Source organism: Lygodium microphyllum, chromosome 16 (assembly GCF_053477565.2).
Source record: "Lygodium microphyllum isolate KBCC chromosome 16, Lygodium_microphyllum_v1.1.10, whole genome shotgun sequence".
Classification (NCBI taxonomy): Eukaryota; Viridiplantae; Streptophyta; class Polypodiopsida; order Schizaeales; family Lygodiaceae; genus Lygodium; species Lygodium microphyllum.
Genome location: NC_141150.1, coordinates 70,593,156 through 70,617,402, shown reverse-complemented (window position 1 = coordinate 70,617,402; position 24,247 = coordinate 70,593,156). Strand labels below are relative to the sequence as shown.

Sequence of the window (24,247 nt, the reverse complement as noted above, 5' to 3'; positions counted from 1 at the left end):
TTCTTGATAGAGCTTGGGGCGAATGAAAATGTCATTTCCTTGCAATTAGCTAAAGAGCTTGGATTAAAGAATGAAGAGATGGACACTCCGGCAGAAGTTCGCCAAGCTTTAAATGCCGATGAAGGTGACACAATGAAGACTGTGACACCCTACATTGGCAAGCTCAAGTTTCAAATTCAAGGCTACAGTGAGACGAAGATACCTTCTGTTTCAGAGACCTTGATGGTTGCGATGTGATTATTGGCATGCCCTGGAATCATAGAGTAGATTCAACCATCCTCTCTCAGAAAAAGAAGGTAGAACTCACCAACAAAGGCAAGAAGTACGAGATCCAAGCTGGAGTTTCTGGAGACACCATACCTATGGTAAGCCATATGCAAGTCTTTAGAGCAATTAAGGATTGTGTTCAATGTGGTTTGTTTTATGTCACTGATGTAAAAGATAATATGAATGCTGAAAACCAAGAGAGACTTCAGCTCTTGGAAAAATATAAAGATTGTTTTTCGGAAGATCTTCCTTATCAGCTTCCCCCAAAAAGGCCAGAAAACCATCATATTGATATTATTCCGGGCAGTTCTCCTTCTAATATAGCACCATACCGTGTGAGCCGTTCTCAACAAGAAGAAATCAGAAAGCAAGTCGAAGACCTACTCAACCGTGGGCTAATTAGGCCAAGTAGCTCACCATTTTGTTCACCGGTTCTTCTTGTTCAAAAGAAAGATGGCACATTCAGGATGTGCATTGATTATCGAGCCCTCAACAAAATCATTGTGAAGAATCGGTTTCCTATTCCCAGAATTGACGACATTTTGGATCGTCTAGGAGACTCAAAGGTTTTCAGCCGCATTGATCTAAAGAGTGGTTATCATCAAATTAGGGTAATACCACAAGATGTACACAAAACTGCTTTCCACACTTCATACGGTCTTTATGAATTCTTGGTGGTTCCTTTCGGATTAACCAATGCACCAGCCACTTTTAATCGAATGATGGAGTGCATTTTTAGAGAGCATCCACAATATGTCGGTACTTTCTTTGATGATATTCTTGTCATTAGCAAGAATGAAGAGAAGCATCATCAGCACTTGGAGATTGTTCTACAATTACTTCAACAAAATCAACTCTTGGTAAATGGTAAAAAGAGTGAATTTTTCATGCATAAAATAAATTACCTTGGGCATGTCATCTCTTCTGAAGGGATTCAGATGGATCCTGAAAATATCAAGATAATCCAAGAATGGCCTCATCTTCATGATGTACATGAGGTGAGATCGTTTCTTGGCTTATGCTCTTATTACCGCCGCTTCATCAAGCATTTTGCACATATGGCTTCTCCACTTCATGACCTTACAAAGAAGAAGACCTCTTTCCAATGGAAGGAAAAAAAGAAGGCAGCCTTCACAAGGCTGAAAACAGCTCTTACTTTTGGACCTGTTCTTATCATTCCAGATTTGGTAAAACCATTTGTGGTGGAAGCAGATGCTTGCGGTGATTGTATTGGTGCAGTGCTAAATCAAGAAGGCCATGCCGTAGCCTTTGAAAGCCGCCGTCTAAATGATGTGGAGAAAAGGTATGACATTTATGAAAAGGAGCTCTTAGCAGTGGTTCATGCTTTGACGATATGGAAACATTATCTTTTAGGCAATGAATTCCTTATTAAAACTAATCATCAGAGCTTGAAGTATTTCAAGACTCAAAAGCATTTGCAAGAGAAGCATGCAAGATGGGAAAATTTCTTGTCTATGTTTCATTTTCAAATTATGTACACTTCAAGGAAACAAAATGTAATTGCTGATGCATTTTCTAGAGTGCCTCGCATTGCAACTATTACAGTGGCTCATCATGAAGATTTTCAGACGATGAAGAATACTTATGATGAAGATACTGATTTTGCAGCAATTTGGTCAAATTTACAGCAAGGAGGTTCTCATCCAGATTATTCCATCAAAGACGGTTACCTTCTCATGACCAATCGCCTTTGTGTCACTCTTCCTGTTCGACAAAAGGTGCTTAAAGAAAGTCATGAACCCCCTTATGCAAGGCATAGAGGGAGGGCAGCCACTCTAAGTGCAATTGAGCGCTACTTTTATTGGCCAACATTACGAAGAAATACACATAACTTTATTGAGGCTTGTCTAGTATGCCAAAAATCCAAGTATGATAGACAGAAGACTACAGGATTGTTGCAATCTCTTCTAGTGCCCAAAGATCCATGGGAATCTATCACAATGGATTTCATCTCAGGTATTCCAAGAACGCCTCAAGGTCATGATATGATTTGGGTCATAATTGATCGATTCAACAAGCAATCACATTTTATTCCATGTCATAAAACATTGAAATCCGCACAAGTTGCAAGACTTTTCATTCAACATATCTTTAGATTACATGGTATGCCTTCTGAGATCATTTCAGATAGAGACTCCAAATTCACAAGTAACTTTTGGCGTGCTTTATTTGAGAATTTGGGAACCACTTTAGAGTTCTCCTCAGCTTTTCATCCTTAAACTGACGACCAAACAGTGGTGATGAATCTCACTCTTTTGGATATATTGAAAGCTTATGTTAGTGAACATAAGTCACAATGAAAGAAATATCTTCCATTATTGGAGTTTGCTTACAACAATACAATGCACTCATCCACAAGCAAAGCTCCAAATGAAATAGTACATGGTAAAGTGATTCCTCCTCCAATTATTCACACTAAAGATAAGATTTTTGCTGCTGATGAGTTTACTTCAGATTTAAAAACAGCAATGGATCAAGTTCGAGCCACTATTAAAGTTGCCCAAGAGCGACAAAAGAAGCAAGCAGATAAACGAAAAAAACCTTTGGCTTTTGAAAAATGTCAATATGTCTTACTAAAGTTTGATAAAAGCAAGCTCAAACAAGGTTTCGGTCAAATTTCATATTTTCCAAAGCTCTCCAGTAGATACTTTGGACCCTTCAAAGTGATTGAGAAAATAAATGAAGTTTCTTATCGACTTGAGGTTCCTGCTCATTGGAAAATACACAATGCTTTTCATGTAAGTTTGCTAAAACCTTACATAGGACCAGAACCAAATGAACCCATTACTGAAGATCCCCAGAAGTTGAAGAAACAGAGCAACTCTTGGAACCTGAACAGATTTTGTTTCACAAGGATCGAACCACGAGAAGTGGCCTTGTGACACGAAAATTCTTACTAAAATTCAAGAATCTACCCACAACAGATGCACAATGGATAGATGAAAAATTCATGAAGGATTACCCAAACATTCTTCAGCCATATCAATAAGCTTTTCAGCTGAGGACAACTGAATAAAAGCCAAAGAGCCGTCACAACTCTGTAGAAACAGAATTTGTATCCTTTTTCATTAATTTGTCTATATAATGATTTATTAAATTTGTTTCCTTTGCACTAATTAGATATAAAGAAAAGTGCATTTGAGCTGGCCATTGATGAGAGTGGTCACAGGTTATGGTGGACCCACGCAGTGGGTTAGAGAAAAGATAGTTCACACTTCCACCTATATGGCCCGATTGGGCGCCTATGACCAGAACTCACGCATATCAGGATTAGACTCGCACACAGAAAGGATAGATGCCTTAAAGTTTGGGCTAGATCTGCCAGAACAGACATTTACAATCAACAAGATGGCATGATCATGAAATGCTTGTACAATGTGCATGTCTGGGCTGAAAGCTTGAAATGCACATTTCTTTGCATAGGAAAGTCACATGAAGATTCTGATACCGTTTTTGCGATGTACATGGAAAAAGCTTTCATATGACACCCATATTGGGGGGATCCCTAAATTTTAGAAGCCTCGAATTAGTCTAAAAATGCTAGTCCTAAAAAATAGGGATGTTATTCTAAAAATAGTAAATTCTGTACTCTGACTGTGCTTACTAAATTTGGTTGTTTCTATTCTTGACAATATTCAGCCCAAAAAGGAAGGCCATAGAGAAGAGACAAGTGTCAAGACACTTGTCACACAAGTTTCCAAGTGTCCCACCACTTGTCACATCTCATGACATAGGGCTGAACACTTGTCTTGTGCTACTCCACTTTCCCCTTTTGTACTAGCTCTTCCCTCTCCTATAAATAAGAGCTCGTTTTTCTTCATTCAGCATCATTTTTCTTTGCTGTAAACTCATGTACAACACCCACAGATAGCCAGAAACTGGCCCCATCCATCCCCATCATCATCCCCCACTTCTCCATTATCAAATTCCTTCATATTCCCTCTTCTATCACTGTTGTTTTGCAGGACAGCAAGCCTGTAAATTCATTACAGCATCTCCTTCTTAAACTCTTTCTTCCATTTTAGCAACAAGAAGCAAACCCTATCCATGTACTGCTGATCAACGATGAACAAAGGCTGATTTTCCCTCTTTCTTCTCTCATACTGTAAAGAAATCAGTTCTTATCATTGCATAATAGATAATGCATGTGTGTTTGTACATCTTTGCATAATCTTGTGAGAGTGAGAATTACTTCTCCTCACTCTCAAGTTGATTGTAACTGAGCTCTTCCCTAAGAGACTTGGGTTGAGCAGAAATACATTCCTTCCGGGGGGGGGGGGGGGGTTGCCCATCTTCAACCCTCAATCTTGTCTCCATTACTTTTACATTTTCATGGCTGTAATTTTGTGAGTAATTTTCATTTTCAGCTTTAAGTGTTCATTCTCTTTTATATTAAATCTCGAAAACAAGCGAATATCATACTTGTTAACCATACTACATTGTTCGGAGCGTTTACAAAGGTCCATGGTGGTAAGCAACAACGGGGGTGCGGCTGATGCCAAAAGAGGAGCACCCAATGGTCTATCCATCTACCTATGGAGAAGTCATAGCACCACAGTGTCAACCTATAAAAGGATGGGTGGGTGGGAGAGCAAGGGAAAAGTACCTTTGTCTCTTGGTAGCGCAACAAAAACGAAGGGGGAAATCAGTAGATGATACCGAACCTGCAACATGTCTTTGCCTTCTCTAATGAATAGGGTCTTTAGCTCTCTAAGCTCTTGCGCTCTGATACCATGTCAAAATAAGTAATACTGCAAAGAGATAGGAGGATTTACAAGGAGTAACACAGTGTGTATGGTAGACACTGAGAGAGAAGAGAAACTTAGAAACATAAGAACACAGTGACGATGCACTAAATCATGCTCTAAGAAGAAAAGCTAATACAACAAAGCCAAATCTCAAAAGATAACAGCACCGTCTTGTTTAAATCGGACAGCAGCACATATGGGAATTTTGCGTAGTCAAGGGAGCAAAAGACAGTCCTTGAAGCAGTGGGCTATCGAAGTGATCGCTGAAAGGTGAAAGATAGCTATCAAGGGAGCGCAGACTGCAATCTTGTGATGCCGTTAGAGATGTGAAAGATAATCACCGACTATCGAGGGAGTGTAGCATAGTCCTCTAAAGTTGGGGAGTGACCTGGACAGCAAAACGCAAATCCCAAAGTGTCGGAGCTGTCAACACAAAAAGAGCAGCCCAAATGCTGACGCTTGGTGGATAATGATGACACCAGATGATGAAAAATGAGTCGTGCTACAAAAACACAAGTCCTAGTGGCCTTTGTAATAGACGAGTGATACCAAGTGATGGAGAAGGAGTCACGTTGCAAAAACATAAGTCCCAACAGCCCCTATGATAGACGAGTGATGAAATCACTAATGCTTGGTGATGGAGACTATTACTAGGGACTAGGATGCTGATGTGAAGCAAGAAGAAGACCTCCAAACTAAAAAACGCAGATGAAGATCGAGCCTGAAGGAGGAGTACTGACGCCAAGCAAATGATGGTGACGCCAAGTGGAGGATGGGCCAAACGCAAGGCCCGATGATGGAAGAGGACGCCTGAAGCAGGAAAGGAAGGGTGAAAATAGCCATAAGCCATGAACCGCAATGTCCTCCTGAAGGAGTGTGAGGGCAGTGGAAGGGATTGGTGAGAGAAGAGAAATTGTGGTGACCAAAAAGTGGTGAAAAATGACTAAAAAGAGTGGTAAAAAATGAATGAAGTGACTGCCTACTTATAGACATAACTCGTCTAGGGTAGCACAACAGTATGTGAGCACCCACTGAAAAAGTAACTAACATGTGGACACTAGCTCTTATTGGGCTGTCAGAGTGAAACCCTAAATGAAGGGTTTGAATTGAAGAAGTGGTTTCTAAACAACGATGAGGAGGAGTTGAGAAGTATGGTTTACTTACTCAAATGAAAGAGATAGTAAAGATACACCTAGTGAAGGGTATCTGCTTTGAGAGTCTCCTCTACTACAGTTAACATACTAAAAATTATCCGGCTCCTATACAACAAAAGAAAAAACAAGAGAGGGTTTTGGCTCATACAACTCAAAAGGATTATACGAACTTGTCATAGGGCCTGGATGAGATGAAGGAGATAGATCATCAAAGGTATCGAATGTCGTAGTCCCTCCAAGATCAAAGAGATGGCCAATCTTACCAATCAGTCCAGACAAAGTAGTAGGACTCCATTGGAGGGGTGTAAACCTAACTGAACGTGATATGCAAGTACTCCTCTAACTTTTCATCTGTAAGATAACCAAAACGAGAAGAAGCTAGTAAAGGTAAAGGTATATCTACCTCCTCCTCGAGACCATAATACCTTCTCAAAGCCTCCAATGATGGAAAAGCCAAATAGAGCATCATAGGATCCCCAAAAGAAGGTGTCTAAGACATTATAAGTTAGAATCGAGTCGCGTGTAAGTCTCATACACAAGGCTAGCCTCCACAAGCTCTAATACCATATAAAGATATGCCAAGATTTGTGCTGAGAAAACATAGCATGTATGACCAAGACTGAAACATAAAGACTCAAACAATGATAAGAAAAACTTAGATCCTAAACGTAAAACGCAAACACAGAGAAAAACACAGAGAGAAGAAACTTTGAGTGAATGAATGTTTTAAATGAATGTAAGAGTGTACAAAATGCCCAAGGGTAGAGTAATGAAGTATCAAAGAGTAACGTCCACCAAAGATGGATCCCAACAAATCTGACCACTAGTCACAGTACGAAAGACAATGAAAAACGCCAAATGCAGATCACTGGAGAGTTAGGAGACTAAGACAACTGCTAAGATGGTGCGTAAGGAGAAAGATGACAGCAGAAAGCTGCAAACACAGCAATGGTGGAGCTGCTAGGAGGATGGAGAAGTACACGAGATGCCGCTAGACAAGGAGAAGACCAAATGTGAGCTACAGAAGGTCGCTTGATGGATGGAGAAGGGCTGCCACCTATCTATCACTAGGGACTATAGATTCCAAACGCAAGTAGTATAAGGGACTGGCGATGACAATGATGCCGAACACAGCTGGAGGGAGGGCGCCAGACAATGGACAATACCTAAGAAAGAAGGCACCATGCATTGTAGGAGCTGAGCAACGAGTGATAGCAGTTGTGAAGAGTAGACCGCCACGTGGGTGAATGCTGATGGCTAAAATCTGCACAAGAAGAGCGAGGTTGAATGGTGGTCAGCTTGTTTATTTATAGATGTAGAAAGGTGCTCCAAAAAATTAGGATTTAGGAAAACCACTGAAACTCTCTCAAACTGCACACCAATTTTGCATTTCTCATTAATTAAGCATAATTTGGGGCTGTTTAAAGCTGCTAATCAGCTGTAAAACATGTTTTGACTCAACACTCCAATCTATCAAAGTGCAACGAATGTGGAAGCATATGACCATACTGCAAAAAAAAAGCGAACATGGAGAGAGAGAGAGAGAGAGAGAGAGAGACAATAGAAAGCTGGAGATTGCAAAGAATAAATGCTGAATACTGAAGGCAGATATATACAAGGGATGTGTGAGTATAACCAGCTGGAGATCTCTCTCAACACAGACTTGTGACCCAAGGGCAAGCTAGCCTAAGTAGGCTGAAAGGAAAATAGCGCCTTTCCAGCACTATTGTTCAAAAGATAGGCATCTCAAAAGATAGGCACTATTGTTCAAAACATGTGTGAGTATAACCAGCTGGAGATCTCTCTCAACACAGACTTGTGACCCAAGGGCAAGCTAGCCTAAGTAGGCTGAAAGGAAAATAGCGCCTTTCCAGCACTATTGTTCAAAAGATAGGAAAATGCCATCTCAACACTATTGTTCAAAAGATAGGCAGAAATAGCACCTTTCCAGCCTTTTGCAATACAACATAAACTAGTGATTATGCCTTGCAAGATGAAAATCACACCTGGAGCATTTTTGCAATACAACGAAAACTAGTGATTATGCCTTGCAAGATGAAAATCACACCTGGAACATGAAACTACACAAATTAGAACCTTGCGATCTTAAGCCAGAAACACAGTCATTAGATGAAGCAGCTCAAATGAAAAAAAACCATTAGTCCTGGTTACTTAGATCAAGGAAATTTTCAATTCAAGCCAATCATGATGGCTTCAGTATCTTTGCTGAGTATACACATGATTTCAATACAAAACATTCACTTGCAGCTGTCAGATAGAGCATCCAATATTTTTTGCACTTCACAGCATAAACGAAGGCAGATCTCACAGAATTTCTGTCAAAATCGGAATTTATAAAAGCATAACTGTGTGCTCCCCCGCCATTTCACACCTTCCCCAATCCACACACCCAAATCATATTGAAGTGCTTCAAGAATGTTGGGACAGAAAACCTATCTTGATACCAAGGCAGGCACACATTTGAGTAGAAGCGACGCATACCAATTCCTTCCAAGAACCTCCTCAGCTTTGTAGCCGGTGGCAAATTCGAACATTTTATTGACGTAAATGATGGGCTGATCCAAATCAATGGCATCCGACACAATCAAGCTGCAAGGGCTAGCCTGGAGGAGCGCATTGTACAGAGGGGGATAAGGGTGGCTCTCTCCTTCAGAACAGAGCTGCTCTTCCTCTTGTTCATCGTCATCGGCGGTGGCAGCAGTGGCGGCATCATCGAGCTCCATTGATGTTGCATCTTCCTCATCGTCGGCATAGCTCATCATCCCGCAGGATTGATGGGAGATTCCTGCACGACCAGGCAATTTGTATGTCTGGATTCTCAATATCTGCAGGAAACCTTGGATGCGGGATCAGAATCCGGGTCTTTCTAGCCCTTCTCGGTGCAGATGGACGTGCTATCGGCCATGGCGGGAGAGAGGATTGGAATACGAGGGGAGGGGCTGAGTCGGGACTGGAATTCCTGGTAGAGGACGAGGTGGCAAAATATCTTTGAAATATCATTCGGACAAAAAGATATTTCTCTTTTGGCCACCCGACCTTAATCTACCTACTTCGCACCCTTACACGTTTCATCCTTACATGCCCTTTGTGCCATAATTCGATCAAATAAGTTCTTTTCTAACATTTTCCCATGTGAGACACGGCTCCTTTCCCTTGTTCCCTATAGGGTACGGGTTATCAGCTTTTACTAATAATTGTAAGCAACACAACCACTCGCAATGTGAATTTTTTCACATTGTCATCAGGCGTGGCAAGCAAAGTTGCCTAACAATTTCGTTCAACAATCCATTTCTCTTCTTTTTCATCTATGTTTAATTAGCGAACATCAAGTTAAAAGCTCTTGTATTTACTACAAAAAATGTTGTTCTTGAACATTGTCGAGGCCTTCCCACCCCCAAGGGAACCGGTGACTCAATAACACCACTATTATAATAGACTCAAGTTCACACCATAGGACTTTGAGGGGTTCCACTTAGACCAAGTGTTAAGGACTACTAATAATTAGTGATTTTGCAAGGAGTTCCATAAGAACACTATGGGATGTTTAATAGCTTTTTCTTTGTTTTGAACTTCCTTTAACAAGTGATGACTAAGAGCTCCAATTGTGGTTGTTTTCTCTTAATTAAATATTTCTCCTTATGTCAACTCCAATTATATAATGCAATTTGATTATTGATTTCTCATGCCTTTGCTAGCACTTTGTAAACAACTATTTTTATAGGCTAGATTTAGATGAAAATGACAAAATTGTCTAATCATATACACAAGAGAATATGGAATATACTAGCTATAGATGACGACACATTAAATCTCTAATGTGGCTAGGACAAAACTTCAATTTCATCAAATTCCTATTATAGATCTCAACTCACAAAGAAACAACTTTTAATATTTTGAGCATAATGGGCACTTTGAACAACACATAATACCTTCAATTTCGGGATAGAGTTGCAAAATGCATTTTCTCAAATTAAGCACAAGGCTCTCCTATCAATTTTAAGTTTTTATGGTAGAAGTTAAATGATAATATATGTACTTACTTGCCCTTTAAATTTTTCTTAATTATGCAATTCTTGTACAAACATTGATTGGGCTTCGTCCAATCTCTTCATCCAAATTTGGGTCAAATGTCAATGACAACTCAATCTAAAGTTTGAACTCATCACCACAACCTCCACACACACACCCCTTGCAATTTGAGCTACCACATTGACAACTTGTCCTTTTAGAAGTTTTCTCTATAAGGATTTACTATTGATATCTAGTGTGATAAAGCTTATAGCAATGTACTCCACAAGCTAGATGTATGTGAAAAATTATAATGTGAGTGATGAGTATATGTTTGTTTGTCAATATGGACATGTGGTGGTAAAAATTTTATTTGTATACATGTGCATATATGCATGTCAAGTACATGTCTAAGAACATACAAACTCATGTGTCCAAGCAAGTTATGTACACACGTGTATATGTCTATGTGTATATATCTATGTATGCATTCATTTCTATGAATCTAAATTTTGATGTTATTTATGAGCACGTGTGCCTACATGCATATGTATGTATGTATGTATGTATAAACACACAATGTGTGCACATGTGTGTGTTGATTGACCCTTGTGCCCAAAATAGCCCCTTTAAATTCATAGAATGCATGCAAATAAAATATAGTTGCATGCGAATTTCTTGAGCTAATGTTTAGATGTTTGGATGTTAGTAATAACAAATATAATGGATATTTAACAAGCTAAGTAAACATAAAAATCCAAGGTTGGGTGCTTCGTAAAAATAAACAATCAACAAGCCTACAAAGAAAAATATCCTAACATCATCATAAAATGGAAATATTAATATGACAATTGAAATTTGGCTAAGACTCAACATGGCTCCACAAAAAAATATTATCCTTAGAAGAGGATAGTTGGTTTTTGGGTTGCAATCTACTTGATACCCTAAAACATGGTAGGCATCTTTAAAGGTGCATTTAGGTTTAATTAAGTAACACTTAACCACCCTAACACGTGGTGTCCAACTCCTTTGAATGCATGCAAGGAGCTAAGCCCCCCCCCCCCCCCGCCCCCAAGCAAGGCAAGCAGGTGAGTGCAACTAATGTGTAGGAGCTTAATGACTCCATGGAACTAAACTATGCCACAACTGTGGCTACATGGAATGATAGCACTCAGTTGGAGCACAAGCGTTGAGAGGATCAACAAGCTATCAATCATATGAAGAAAGTGTTAGTGTAGATGAAAAGCATGTACTTCAAGTTCGATGGCCTTCTCCTTGTGTTGGGTGAAGCAAAGGCACATTGAGTATGCTCTATGTGGTCTGTGTATGTTTTTTGTGGGGAAGCCCCCCTTGGAAGAGGAATATGCGAGCTAGTTTACTATGAACTAGTGGGCCAAAGTGTATTTAGTGCAATACACATGTGTGGGTAGGGTTTTTTTTTTTAAGCTTTGGTTCCCTCAAAATTCAAAAGGGATTTTGTGTTGTGTCAACAATGGGCTTTGAGGGCTATGAAAGTCCTGCATGTCCCCACAATTACCCCGTCTAGCAATCAAAGTAGAGAAGGGGGCTTGTGTCTTATGGGAGAGGACACAAGCCTTGTGTCATGTAGGATAGAAGAAACTAGCCTCTTGAGATTCTTGAGCTCTATGACCCAAATAGAATAGACTTATAGGTGGACATCAAGTTCTCATCCTTTTCAAATGCATGCTTTATTTGCAAAGAATCTAGTCACTATGTAAGGGACTACCCTAAGAAGGACTCAAGAGGGAATGAGCATACCAAGATTAGCCAAGTAGAGAAAGCAAAAGTGAAACTTGGTTCAGATCTTGTTGGGAAAGAGAAGAAAGATAGCAAGCACCTCAAGGAAGGAAGAGGGGAAACTAAAGATGAGAAGATGGACATGCACAAAGCAAGCCAACCACCACCAACCCCTAAGACTCCATGTCCAATGGTGATGAGAAAGAAAATATCCCTCCACAAAGAAAAAAGGGGCAAATTTGGGAAAAAGAAGATTTCTCTCAAAAAGTTGGCTCATAACCCACTTGTGGATAGGAATTTTTATGTTGTGCTTGATGAAGTCGACAAGAGCAAGGTGGCCAATCTTTATCTACAAATAGACCAACCATGTAGAGAGTAACAATAGTAATATGGAATGCCTAAGGCACGAACTTAGAGAAATACGCAGCTTATGCCCTAATAACGAAAAGGAAGTTGGATGTCCTAGCAATTTAGGAAGTGAAGCTTGGCCCTGAAAAGGGCTAGAAACTCATTTTCAAGGGATATGTGGTTTTTGGGGATCTTGCAGGCAAAGCAATAGGGGTGGTATCTTGGTTGTCAAAGCCCAAACCTATATGTGGCTAAAGGTGAGAGCAACCTAGTTGAAGGCTCTATTGAGATAGAAGGTGGCAAGCTAGTGGTGGCCTCTGTCTATGGGCACAATGCTTCTACCAAAAGGTCTACCTTTGGGAGTGAATTGGCAAAAGTAGAAGTTGAAGAGAATGCCATATTCATGGGGGATTAAAATATGACTCTTTGAGCATCAAATTGATCTCGTGGGGGATTGTATGATGCTAATCCAAGAAAGGGACCTTTGGCATGCATTTGAGATTGCACAAGATCTTATTGATTTTGCCATGACATTTGGTGGAGGTTGCCAAACTTAGTCCATCAGTTCCCCTAGATGTCTAATATATGATGCTTACTAATCATACTCTCTCCCATCATTTTCCTCTGCTATGTATAATATGGCTAGGTGAAAATCATGGGGAGAACAGATGGCCTCCATTGTTTAGGTTCAATGTTTCTTTCCTGAGCAAGCAATGCTTCAATAATAAGCTTACCTTGGCTTGGAGTCAAAATAGGAAGCTAGGCAAGTACCTTGCTATTACTTAGGCTTGTTGCATTGAAGCAATCATTGAAGCGGCTAAGAAACACGGTAGATTGAGATGTTGTTGGGAGATAAAGACAAGTTAGATATGAATACACAAGGAAATGTGTCCTACTAACTCTTAGTGTGTGCTCTACTGATGGCATATTGCATCATGTTATCAAGGAGGTGGATTATTTGCTTGAGAGTTTGTAGAAACATAGAGTTGAGGCTACAAAGGTACAACTAAAAAGTGAGTGATATGTTTTGGGTGATGCACCTAACACTATTTTTTCCACGGAATTGAAGACCAAGAAACATCAAGAGACTATTACGATGATCAAGGATGGCCACAAGCAATTCCTCAAAGGCAATGCAGACCCTACCTAGACCTTCCCCAAGCATCTCTCTACTATTGTGGGCTTTGAATCAGCTTAGCTTTCCAACTATAGTCACAAGCTTGCAAAAATTTTAGATCCTAATAGGAGTCTTGTTCTTCTTTTGACTAGGAGTGTTCTACACCTCAAGAGCACAGATTCATTCAAGGGTAAAGGATACATGATGCCACCCTAAATCTTATTCTACTAATGGACCATGTCCTTACCTTAAGCATAGACTTTATCCTCATCAACATGAATTTCGACAAAGCATATAATCGCATTAGCTAGACGTTCATTTTGGATGTTACAGAGGTAATGCGCCTTGGTAAGTCTTCCTCAATATGATTAGTGCTCTTTTCTTCTATGCTTCAACTATTGTGTAGGTCAATGGCGTCTTGTCATGCCCTTTCAACATAAAGAGTTATGTCAAGCAAGGATGCCCAATTATGTTGCTCTTGTTTGCTATGATCACAAACCCATTGCTTATTGGGGGTAAAAGTCGTCCATGTTATAATTACACTGACAATACCTTCACATTTGTACACTACACGTGGTAGGCACCATCACTGTTAGTTCATTCTTTATTCTTTCAATGACATTTGAAGAAAAGAAGGTTGGTCACACATTGTGATTGTTGGAGATCCCACATCTTGTGTCTCTTGATCCTTCCCCCATAACTCTTGCTTCTAGTCACACGCTTCCATTCAGGGCTCACTCCCTTCAACTAGTATTAGAGTTGAGATCAAGGAACTCTCCCCTTTAGTTTGCTTGAGCCCCTGATTACCTCAATAGTTCATTTTCAAGGTAGCCATGGTTCCTTCACCAAGGTATGCATTGAGCTCCACCCTCTACCCGGCTTCTTCCCTTCACTTGAGACTTATTCTAGGGCTCCATTGGATCTTTCCTAGCATTGAGAAGCCACCCTCGAAGCTAATAGTAATAGCAAAGCTAGTAGGAACAACTAGTGTGTTTTGTGCATGGTTGTCCTACTCTCTCTACTACCTCATCTCACCTCATTCCAGCCTGTGGCATTACTTTTGGCACTTGGCAATCCTTCTGGCCACTATCTCAACATTGGTCTTGCATTTTTTGAGCACCATTTGAGCTCCATACTTCCTGCTTACTATTGTATACAACAATACACCTGCTATAATAGACTCAAAACACTATCTACTCAGAGATTATGGCTCTTGTATTGCTCTACTAGCGTTGGCACACTAGTAGATGTTTGATTATTACTTTGAGATGCTTTATGAGCCTCATTGAGCTCATTTGGATTAGTTTGCAAAGATTGTTTCGTTACTAGAATAACAATGAACATGTTATTCTATCAACAATTTTGTATGTCTATTGCCATTGGATGCTTCCTATAACGACTTTGGATGCTACACTGATGTACACCATTGATGTTACATGCTTGGTTGTGCTCATAACATGCTATTGAGCTAAGATTGGAGCTTGGTTTTATTGACATTGGTTGCCATTCATTGTTATGGATGCTACCTAGATGCCATATTAAGAACTTTGTAGACTACTTGGATCCCATGCTTTCGGATGTATTGCATGTCTAGATGCCACACACATGATGTTTTGAGCTTCTTATGCTTGTCTGGCATTCAACTTTTTCTCCAGTGGGAGCCGCTATACTTGACACTTAGATGTTACATAGAGCACTTGATATTTGCAATTGAGCTTGAGTGTATTATAGTGAGACGGTGGGACTCATTGCGACATGTACACGCTCTCTTGATATATATTGGATGCAATGACCCTATCGTGGACTGATTTGATCTCTTGACTTGGACCTAGTACTTATGTGTATTAGTGTATTGTTAGTGGTATTTATCTGCTTCTAGGCTTGTATTGAGCTTTGCTTAGTGGGTTATGCATTTAGTAGCTCTCTTCCTTTACTCTTGAGACCTACCCTATACATGATGTTTATGTCTATTGCATGTGTGGTTATTGAGGATGTGTCTATTGACCTTATCAAGATCTCAATTGACTAGAATCTTGAAGATTCTTAGGATTTTGATGGGTGTTGGATGAGATGATGTTTATTCCTTATCCTATTGTAGTATATGTACATGTTGTACTTTTTTACTTCTTCTTCTTTTTTCTTTTCACTCCTCACTCAAGGCACATTCACCTTTAAGTGGAAGGTTGTTTGGGGTAAAAGTGCCTATGCCTAGTCACCTATGTATTAGTTACATTGACAATACCCACACATCTATACATTACAAGTTGTAGACACCCATCACAATCACTTCATTCTTTATTCTTTTAGTGACATTTGAATAAGGGAAGATCGGTCACACATGGTGATTATTGGAGTTTCTACATCTTGTGTCTCTTGCTCCTTCCACCATAGCTCTTACTTCCGCTCGTAGGCTTTCACTCGCGACTCACTCCCTTCATTAAATAAGGTGTCTTGATTTGAAGGTTCAAAGGGGTGCTATCAAAGCTCTCCCAATCCTTAGAGGGGGGGGCCTTTGTAACACAATTCTACATGGATGACAACTTAAAATTTGTGAAGGTAGAGATGTAGTCAGTCTCATAGAACCACTCACAGATATGAGGCTTTTTGTGAGGTCTCTAACTCGATTGTGAGACACAAGCAAAGATTGAGATGGTACATCTGGATAGTGATGAACCCCCCTCATGGCTCATGGACCTAGGATCTGTGCTTATCAATCATGGACAAGTATTCAAATACCTAGAAAAGTAGAGGTCTGATTAGATGGAGTCAAGGATCAGGTCTAAAGTAGATATGTGGAGATGAAAGCAACTCTCCTTCTTGGCCAAACTATCGGTTATCAAGACCTTACTGATCTTCACTATCACCTTCTTGGCAATGGTGCTCAACTTTAGCCACATTGCATAGGCTTATATAGAGATGATATTTGTTGGCATGCTATGGGAAAAATAAACTAGCCACAGAGGGTGGAAGCCTATCTCATGGATACTCATTATTGCTTGAGTAGAAGAGGGTGGATTGGGCATCCCCCATCTTTCCCATAAGGCCCATGTGCTCTAATAATCGTAAGAGAGATCAAATCATCAAAATTTGGAAATGGCTTCCATATGTATACAGAAGGAACAAAAGACTTCTAGGCTTTTTCATTATTAAGGCCACCCAAATTCCTAGCTTTATAAATTCATAAGTTTGATTACTCTATGTTAGAATATCAACAACGAAACACACAAAGCTTTTTATACATGAAACTTTGGAATCTTCTCCACTAATGCATTTCAAAGTACACCTAATATTTTAGAATGTTGATTCTTTTAGCAAAGAACATAAAAAATTGAAGGCCCAAGCCATCATCATCAAGCATTGTATCAATAGCTACCAAAGCATTTGTCGTGCTCTTGACCTTCAAAACATACTCATTTACAAACATCTTGCCTTTCATAAAATTATTTAGCTTGAGGTAAACCTTTTGTACCTTTGTATTTATTGAAAATTGATTTTTGAAGGTAGTCCAAGGTAGATATGAACTCTTTGCATTTTTTATATGCCCTAGCATAGTGTTAAATGATTGCAAACAACCAATGTGTCAATTTTTAATCTTTTGAATCCCATTATTTTCATTCTTTTTATTCTTCTACAATTAGAAGATCACTTAGCTCTGGTTGTTGTTCTTCACCTAAAGCAAACTTATACATATATTTTCTAATAAGTTCCTCACAGGAAACTTCTATGATGGATAGTTATTCTTATATAGCTTTGCAATAATAGGATTTTCACTATTCTCAGACAAACAGCAAGCACGTCTTTTGAATCTTTCATAGGAAGTGCATTGCAATAAACTTGGTAGCCTTTTTCATTAACACATCTAAGTATTACATAGTAAGCATTTCTTTTATAATCTTTCATATAAGAAGTATATATCAATAAACCAAGAATCTTTTTAATTGACTACTCACTAATATATATGATATGCCTTGGTTTGTAGATAGATATTGTGTTTTCTTCGTAGTAAACACCTTAAAGATTGCATATTTGAAATTTGTAGCATGGGCACTGGAAAACAATTGACATAACCAAAATTACAACATACCCTAAAACTATCGTTTGCAATCGTGTGAAGCTTGAATGTGGCCCAAAACAGTCCCTCAAATGATGGAAAAAACACAATGGGTAGCCCTAAGGGCTCATTTGTAGAATATACACCATTCTACTTGCACACCCGATCTCATAGTTATCTAAGATTTTTTCTTTACCTTGCTTTTGGTGCCTTCATAGGCACTAACCAAGAGAGCAAGTAAGAGAATGGGAAAGCTTATTATCTATTGCTTACTTGCTCAACTATGCTCCGTCTTTCTTCACTCTAGCTATCCAACAACCTTTGATAATGGTACAACTCTAATACCATATCACGAATTGCATTGTGAGGGAACTTGCTCAAACTACTACACCAAAAAAACAATACATGCAAGGAGAAACTCACTCAAGAAAACAAGAAGAGTGATGGAGGAAAAAAATGTTTTCTTGCTAAATTTCCCTTTTTCTTCCACACATTATATAATGTACACAAAGTATAGATAAAATACAACATAAAGGAAAGTGGCCTACTAAGGCAAATAATATATAGCCAACTATACTAATTAACTGGGGATATAATTATGCAAAATGTAAGTACATTTAACTAACCAAATACATTAAATGATGAGTCAGTGGCTATATGAGAATCATAATGATCACTAATGTACTAAGTGTAGGCATGCAAACCCATCTACTCAAATACAACAAGTGATGAATCAATGGCCATGTGAGAGTCACAATGACTATCGACGTGCTAAGTGTGGACATGCAACTCATCTAACCAAGCGGTTCATCATCAATGTCTACACCTATTGATCTTGCCACCTCAATACTATATGAGCAATGTTCCATCTTTGTCCAACATAGAAAAGCAGACATCAAAGCTAGAATCATATTTTGATATATTCCTTAGAAATGATGAGTAGAAGATTCAGTTTGCTACCTTACATTTAGAGGGATTCATGCATACATGATGCTAGTATTTATAATTTTAAAAATAGCCTATTGAGACTTAGGAATCTTTGAAGGATCCTAGGGTACACATACTTGTATCTCCCATTGAGAAAGAGAAGCTTGCACAAAGGTAGTATGGTTTGGAGCAAAGATATATCACAACACGTGATTATACTAACCAAACCCTAAACCTCATTGTGTATGTTGAAAGTATTAGCAAATGAGATAAAGCTCCACAAGTAGATCTATGGATTAGAGCTTAGTTTTTCAATTGATGTAATGGACCAATGCTGCACAAACCTCTTCAAAGAAATCGATCTTGCAAAGTGCTATATAAGGAAGTATAGAAGAGAGACTAATTTTAAGTAGTCATTTGGATAGCAAAGGACTATTGTAAAGCAAGGCCAATATTCTTCCTTTAATGATGCAAAGCAAGTCAATAAATTTAGGCTTACAATGAGCCCTAAAATAGAGAATAAACAAGTTGAAAATTAGTTAAGAATCTCTTCATCTCAAGTCAATATAGACTTTATACCTATGGACCTTTTCAAAGAGCAAAAGGAAAAAGGCCTTTGTTTCAAGTATGCAGAAAAGTACATAGTAAACAAGATACATCCATAAGAAGGGCAAAGTAAATAACAATGTTATTATATCAAAGAATCAAGTGATGAAAAAGAGGTTCCACATTCATATAACCATGCCAAAGATGATGAATTTGTGGATAGAAATGAACAATTTTATGATCCTTTGGATGGTTTTCCTTTTCACCCAATGCAATGTACCAACCTTGGTATCTTAGATATTATCTAAAAGATGTCATGTATTTTGATGTGAATCAATATCTTCAAGAGCAATAACATTTGGGAGTGTTGAAGACCTTGCCTTTATTTATTTTTTTGAGATATTAGTAGGGGTTTTTAATGAAAAACCATGAAGATTGAATTTTGCCATTTTTTAAGTTTCTCAAAATGTAAAGTGACATCATAGAATCATAGAGCTCGATACACAATCATTATGATTCAAATGGATCCAAGTTTTGAGTTCTAAATCAAAAGTTAAAGCCATTTTAGCATGAAAGCAAAAAGATAATGTTTTTTTCTTTTTTTGGACTCCTAAATTCATAAAAATATGGATGGTCACTAATTTGAGCTAAACCACTCAAAAGCTATCAAAATGGCTTGCTTCTAGCTCAAGATAACCCCCCTCCCCTCTTTTTCTATATTAATAGCCTATGGCTAGCCTCAAAGACACGCAACTCTCTTAGAGGAGAGGCCACTTTGTGGGTGCAGATGAAGCTTTAAAGAAACTATTTCTCTTAGTTTTTCTCTCCCCCCCTCTTCTCCATACATATGAAGGATCTCTATCGGAACTCCACAAGCTTCTTCTCTCTTCTCTATATGAGCACAAAAGACCTCTATTGAAAATTTGTTGAGCTTCTCCCTTCTTCTTCACACATATGTGAACACTCTGTTGAAATTCATTGAGATTTTTTTTACTCCTCCTCCATCATGCGAAAGCTTATCAAAATCCACCCAACTTTTTCTCTATTCTCTAAAACCATGTCAAAATTCTATTGAAATTCACTTAGCTTTCTCTCTCTTTTCTACAATTGTGTGGAAGCTCTATCAAATCTACTATAAACAATGTCCCCTAAGAGATGTCATGAAGAACAAGAGTCAGGGAAGGTACTTTTAAAGAGCTCGAGAGAGACATTCCGATGAAGAACTTAAAAGATGATATCAAGAATGTAGATAATATCATACCGAGTTAAGATAATCAGATTTTAGTTGTTAATATTTTATTTTAAATTATTTAGTTTAATGTTATTTCTTTAGTTGACCTTGTTTATTTATTGTAAAATTTTATTTTCCTTACTTCAATATGTCCGTTTTATGATTTTGCTTATGAAATAATAAGAAAATATGTGGTTGTTGAATCCTCACGAGCAAAACAAAGAGGATATGCGGCTATTGGATTTGTAGAACACACAAAGCCATCTATACTTGGACTAGCCCTAAGGTACAATGTGAATGTCAAAGTGATTCAAATAAACCTCAAACGGCACTGGTTGGTAACCAAGACCGAGAGCTAAGTGGTGAAAAAGGCCAACTATGTTGTTGCTACATCACCTTAGGTAGAGGATCTCAGAGGGTTTTTGAGCTAGTAAATCCCTTGGAAACCTACGATAGGGATGTAGAGTTTCATGATGGTAGGATAACCTTGAATACTAGTCAAGAGGTGGGATGACCTTGAGGGGTTAGGAGTCCTCACGGGTACTAAGACAACTTTTGGGGATGCTTGTAGCGATCATAAAATAAATAAATTGAACCTTGATTAAAAGGAATTGCTTTTCTTCTTGATGGTCTATGTCTTGTGTCTAAATTATGTGCAATGAACCTTGTATAATAGGATAACAAGAGGAAGCTTCTTTTTATATGTTTTCACAGTGTGGTAGTATGCTTTGCTAATTTGATAACTAAAACAAACCCATCAAGGAAAGTGGGAGGCCACTGCCCTTATGATTAGAGTCTATGGTTGGGTGGATCCCATCAATTAGATAACTTTCTTAAACACTAGATAAAGCTATTAGAATGTGACCCCCCTCTCTCCCAATTTGGTAGAATAGTTAACCAACTTAATACTATCTTAGGGGATTGGAGCTAAGATTTTACCATATGGGAAGGTGAATCGAGCTACACTCTCTCCTGTCTCACTCTCTTTAAACCAAGTGCAGTGCTACTGCACTCGCATCAATTGTTTACAAAGTGACCCTTCTTAGGTGAATGTTAGATGGCCATTTAGGAGAGAAGATCTGATTAACTAGATTAAAGGGAGAGCATTAAGGACAAAGATTACTAGTGTAGTATATAAGATTCCTCTTCAAGATGCCCTTTACACGTATGGATATATAGGAAAACTAAGTGCAAACATACGAGAGTTAGATGTAGAAGAAACCAAATAGTTGTTTTTAAGATTGGGTATAAAACTAGCATTGACTTTAGTTTATAATCCAAGGGTATTGGAAAGTGTGAGAAAGGCCATTAGCCCATAGTGAAGGCCTTAGCAAAGGCTTGCAAAGGAAGTGTCAGAGAGTAGCCACAGTTATTGCCTTTTGCTTTATGTGGGCAGATGGTACCATACATAGTGCTGCCACAAGTTATATGCTGACTGAGTTCATGTATGGGTAGAAGCTAGCTATGCCTATAAAGTGACGACTATATGGAGCAAGATTCCATGGAAATAATGTTTGACTAGAGAAAAGCTCTTAGCTTTGAGGATCTGATAGTTAGAGAGGAGATTAGAAGATGTTGAAGTTGTAGTGTAGAGACTAAAAGATGTAAGGTTGAAGAACAATAAGATATTTGACATAAGATACAAGTTGAGACCCAAGGATATTGAAAAGGGTGACTGGGTGTTGGTATATGATAGTAGTCTAGATGATCAGTATAGTACACTCAAGAAGGTATCCAAGAGGTGGTTTGGACTGAACAAGTGATGTAGGTTTTTGACAATGCTATATATACCTTGTGTGAACTAAATGGGATAGAGCTTAGGATTTTGATTGTTGCAAGTAAAAGAATGAAGATATTCAAGAGAAGAGAATTAGAGGAATACAAAGAGCCAAAGCTTGAAGATGGACATGTACAATAGGATATTAAAGGAGAAGAAGATTAAGAGCTTATGGAAGATGATGAAGACCTCAAACTTGCAAAAGAGTAAGTGGCACATGTTAGAGGATGTGCAAGTTTAGAGGGGGTGGATGTCATGTGGTTACATGTTCAATGAAGAAAAACCATAGGAAATACCATTTATATAAAGATACATGGTAGGGAGTCTTTACAGGGTTTTCTAGGAGCAAAATTAGTTTTTCAGATTATCCGAGTATCTGTTATTAAGTTTTAACAACTTAATGAGATATTTGGGTGGATTTAAACACATACAAGGATTTATTGTGAGTGGAACAAAGTCTTCCAAGTTTTAAAAAATCAAAAAGGGACATGTTTACAAAAAGTAGTATTTTCAGCTATTCTAAGGCCGTTTCACAATTCTACTAGTATGGGTTTGCTAATCAAGTTTGTTCGCTTTGATTTGAGTACTCAGGTGACCCTATTCTAAGTCAGTGTGACAAAATTATGGTTTAAACAAGTTGCAACCAAGCATATAAGAAATGAATATAGGAAAAACAAATAGCAAGAGCTTGGAAGGCAAAAAGTATGAAAATCAATTGTGAAAGTAAGCTTGAGCTACTATATATTCTTATAAATAGGGATTTGAGCCATTGTTACATGTTTGGGCATATAGATAAGCGATCCATTGCTCTGTCAAGAATATTGGATAAAGTAAAAGACAAGTGATTCTACCTCTTTACAAGTGCCTTTAGCCTAGGAAGACCTGCATGTAGGGGGTTATTTTTGGAATAGATGTGAACATGTCTTTATCTACTATTGTAGGCGAGAATTGAAAGTGTTTGTGTGGTTATAATTGGAGATACCTCATAAAGGTTTTTTTTTTAAAAGAGAGCTAAGGTGGCTTCAAGTTATTTAATGCATATACGGGCTATTTTGGAAGGCTATTGTATGGGATTTCCAAGTGTTTCCTTTGTATTTGATGTTGTAATTTTCTTCTCACTAGAAGGGACATGCCATTACTTTCAAAATTACGCATGAAGGGTGGTTGGTTAAAGTGCAACATGTTTACATGACCAAGGATATGCACTTGTCTCGTAACAAACGCGTTTGCCAACATACACATTGGAAGTCTTAAGTTGATAATATATGCGACATTTAAAAAAAAAGAAAGTATTAATATCGAATTCTTGGTTGTAGATATATTTTTTTGTCGACAAGTACTGAATGGCAACCTATGGAGAGTTTGAGTGGAACTTTCAATAATGTGATTCATAAGGCGTTTGCAGACATTATCTATGTTGATGAGACTGTCGGTTCTTTTAGTGAGAGAATAATTTTTATATATTATACGTAGTATATGGTTCCATCTAGAGAGGGTACATATGGACATATCGAGGATTTGCCATTGCCAAGTTTCTCATCTCTAATTTGGGAGGTTCCTGATAAGACAATGATGCATAGTTTTAATTTCAAAATATGTCAAGATATTCAAAAGTCTATGACAGCTAGAAGGATCTCAAGAAGAATATGTATGTCATGGTTTATCCCCTTACATATCTTTGTGGAGTGCTTCAAATAGCAAACTTACAAAGAACAAAAGTATCTTAGCTAAGTAGAAATTTTACAGAAGCAAAACTAGATAATATTATAGGAAGGCTTTGGAAATCTAGGGAGGTTGACCATAAGGGCAACACCATGAGGTGTATTGTATGCTCCCAATCCTTGTCTCTGTGTTATAATATTGCACAACAAACTTTTGCTTTGGGCTTTGATTATAGGAGATACAAACTTAAACTAGGCATTTGGATTTCCTTGGATTCTGATACAGATTGCACGCCCTTCAAACTTAAGGTGCAAGTTATAGAAAAGGAGGTAAATATCACTTCCAATTCGATTCTTAAAGATGTAAGGCATACCTTGGAGATGCTAGACTGTACATCCCTTGAATATAAGTTCAAAGTAAAAGGTAAAATAGTTTAGAAAATAGCTATTAACCCCATCTATCTTGAGAATCTTTGAATCTATTGTCCTACAAACATTTGAAATTGTTGGGGGTAAAGGCGCCTCCACCGTGCCGCCCCGTGTATTACTACACTGACAGTACCTGCCACTGCACACTGCAAGTGGCGGGCGCCCGTCACGTCACTTTATTCT

At 38.4% G+C, this 24,247-nt stretch overlaps 1 protein-coding gene across 1 annotated transcript in view; it reads right to left on the bottom strand.

Moving 5' to 3' along the window:
- Nucleotides 1-9,225, bottom strand: part of LOC148022966 (adagio protein 1-like) — a 42,703-nt gene extending 33,478 nt beyond the window's left edge. Inside the window, exon 1 of the mRNA XM_087695907.1 lies at nucleotides 8,693-9,225. Coding sequence (XP_087552033.1) covers nucleotides 8,693-8,973 — 281 coding nt within the window. The 5' untranslated portion in view covers nucleotides 8,974-9,225. The remainder of the gene's footprint in view (nucleotides 1-8,692) is intronic.
- Between the last annotated feature and the right edge of the window lie 15,022 nt (nucleotides 9,226-24,247).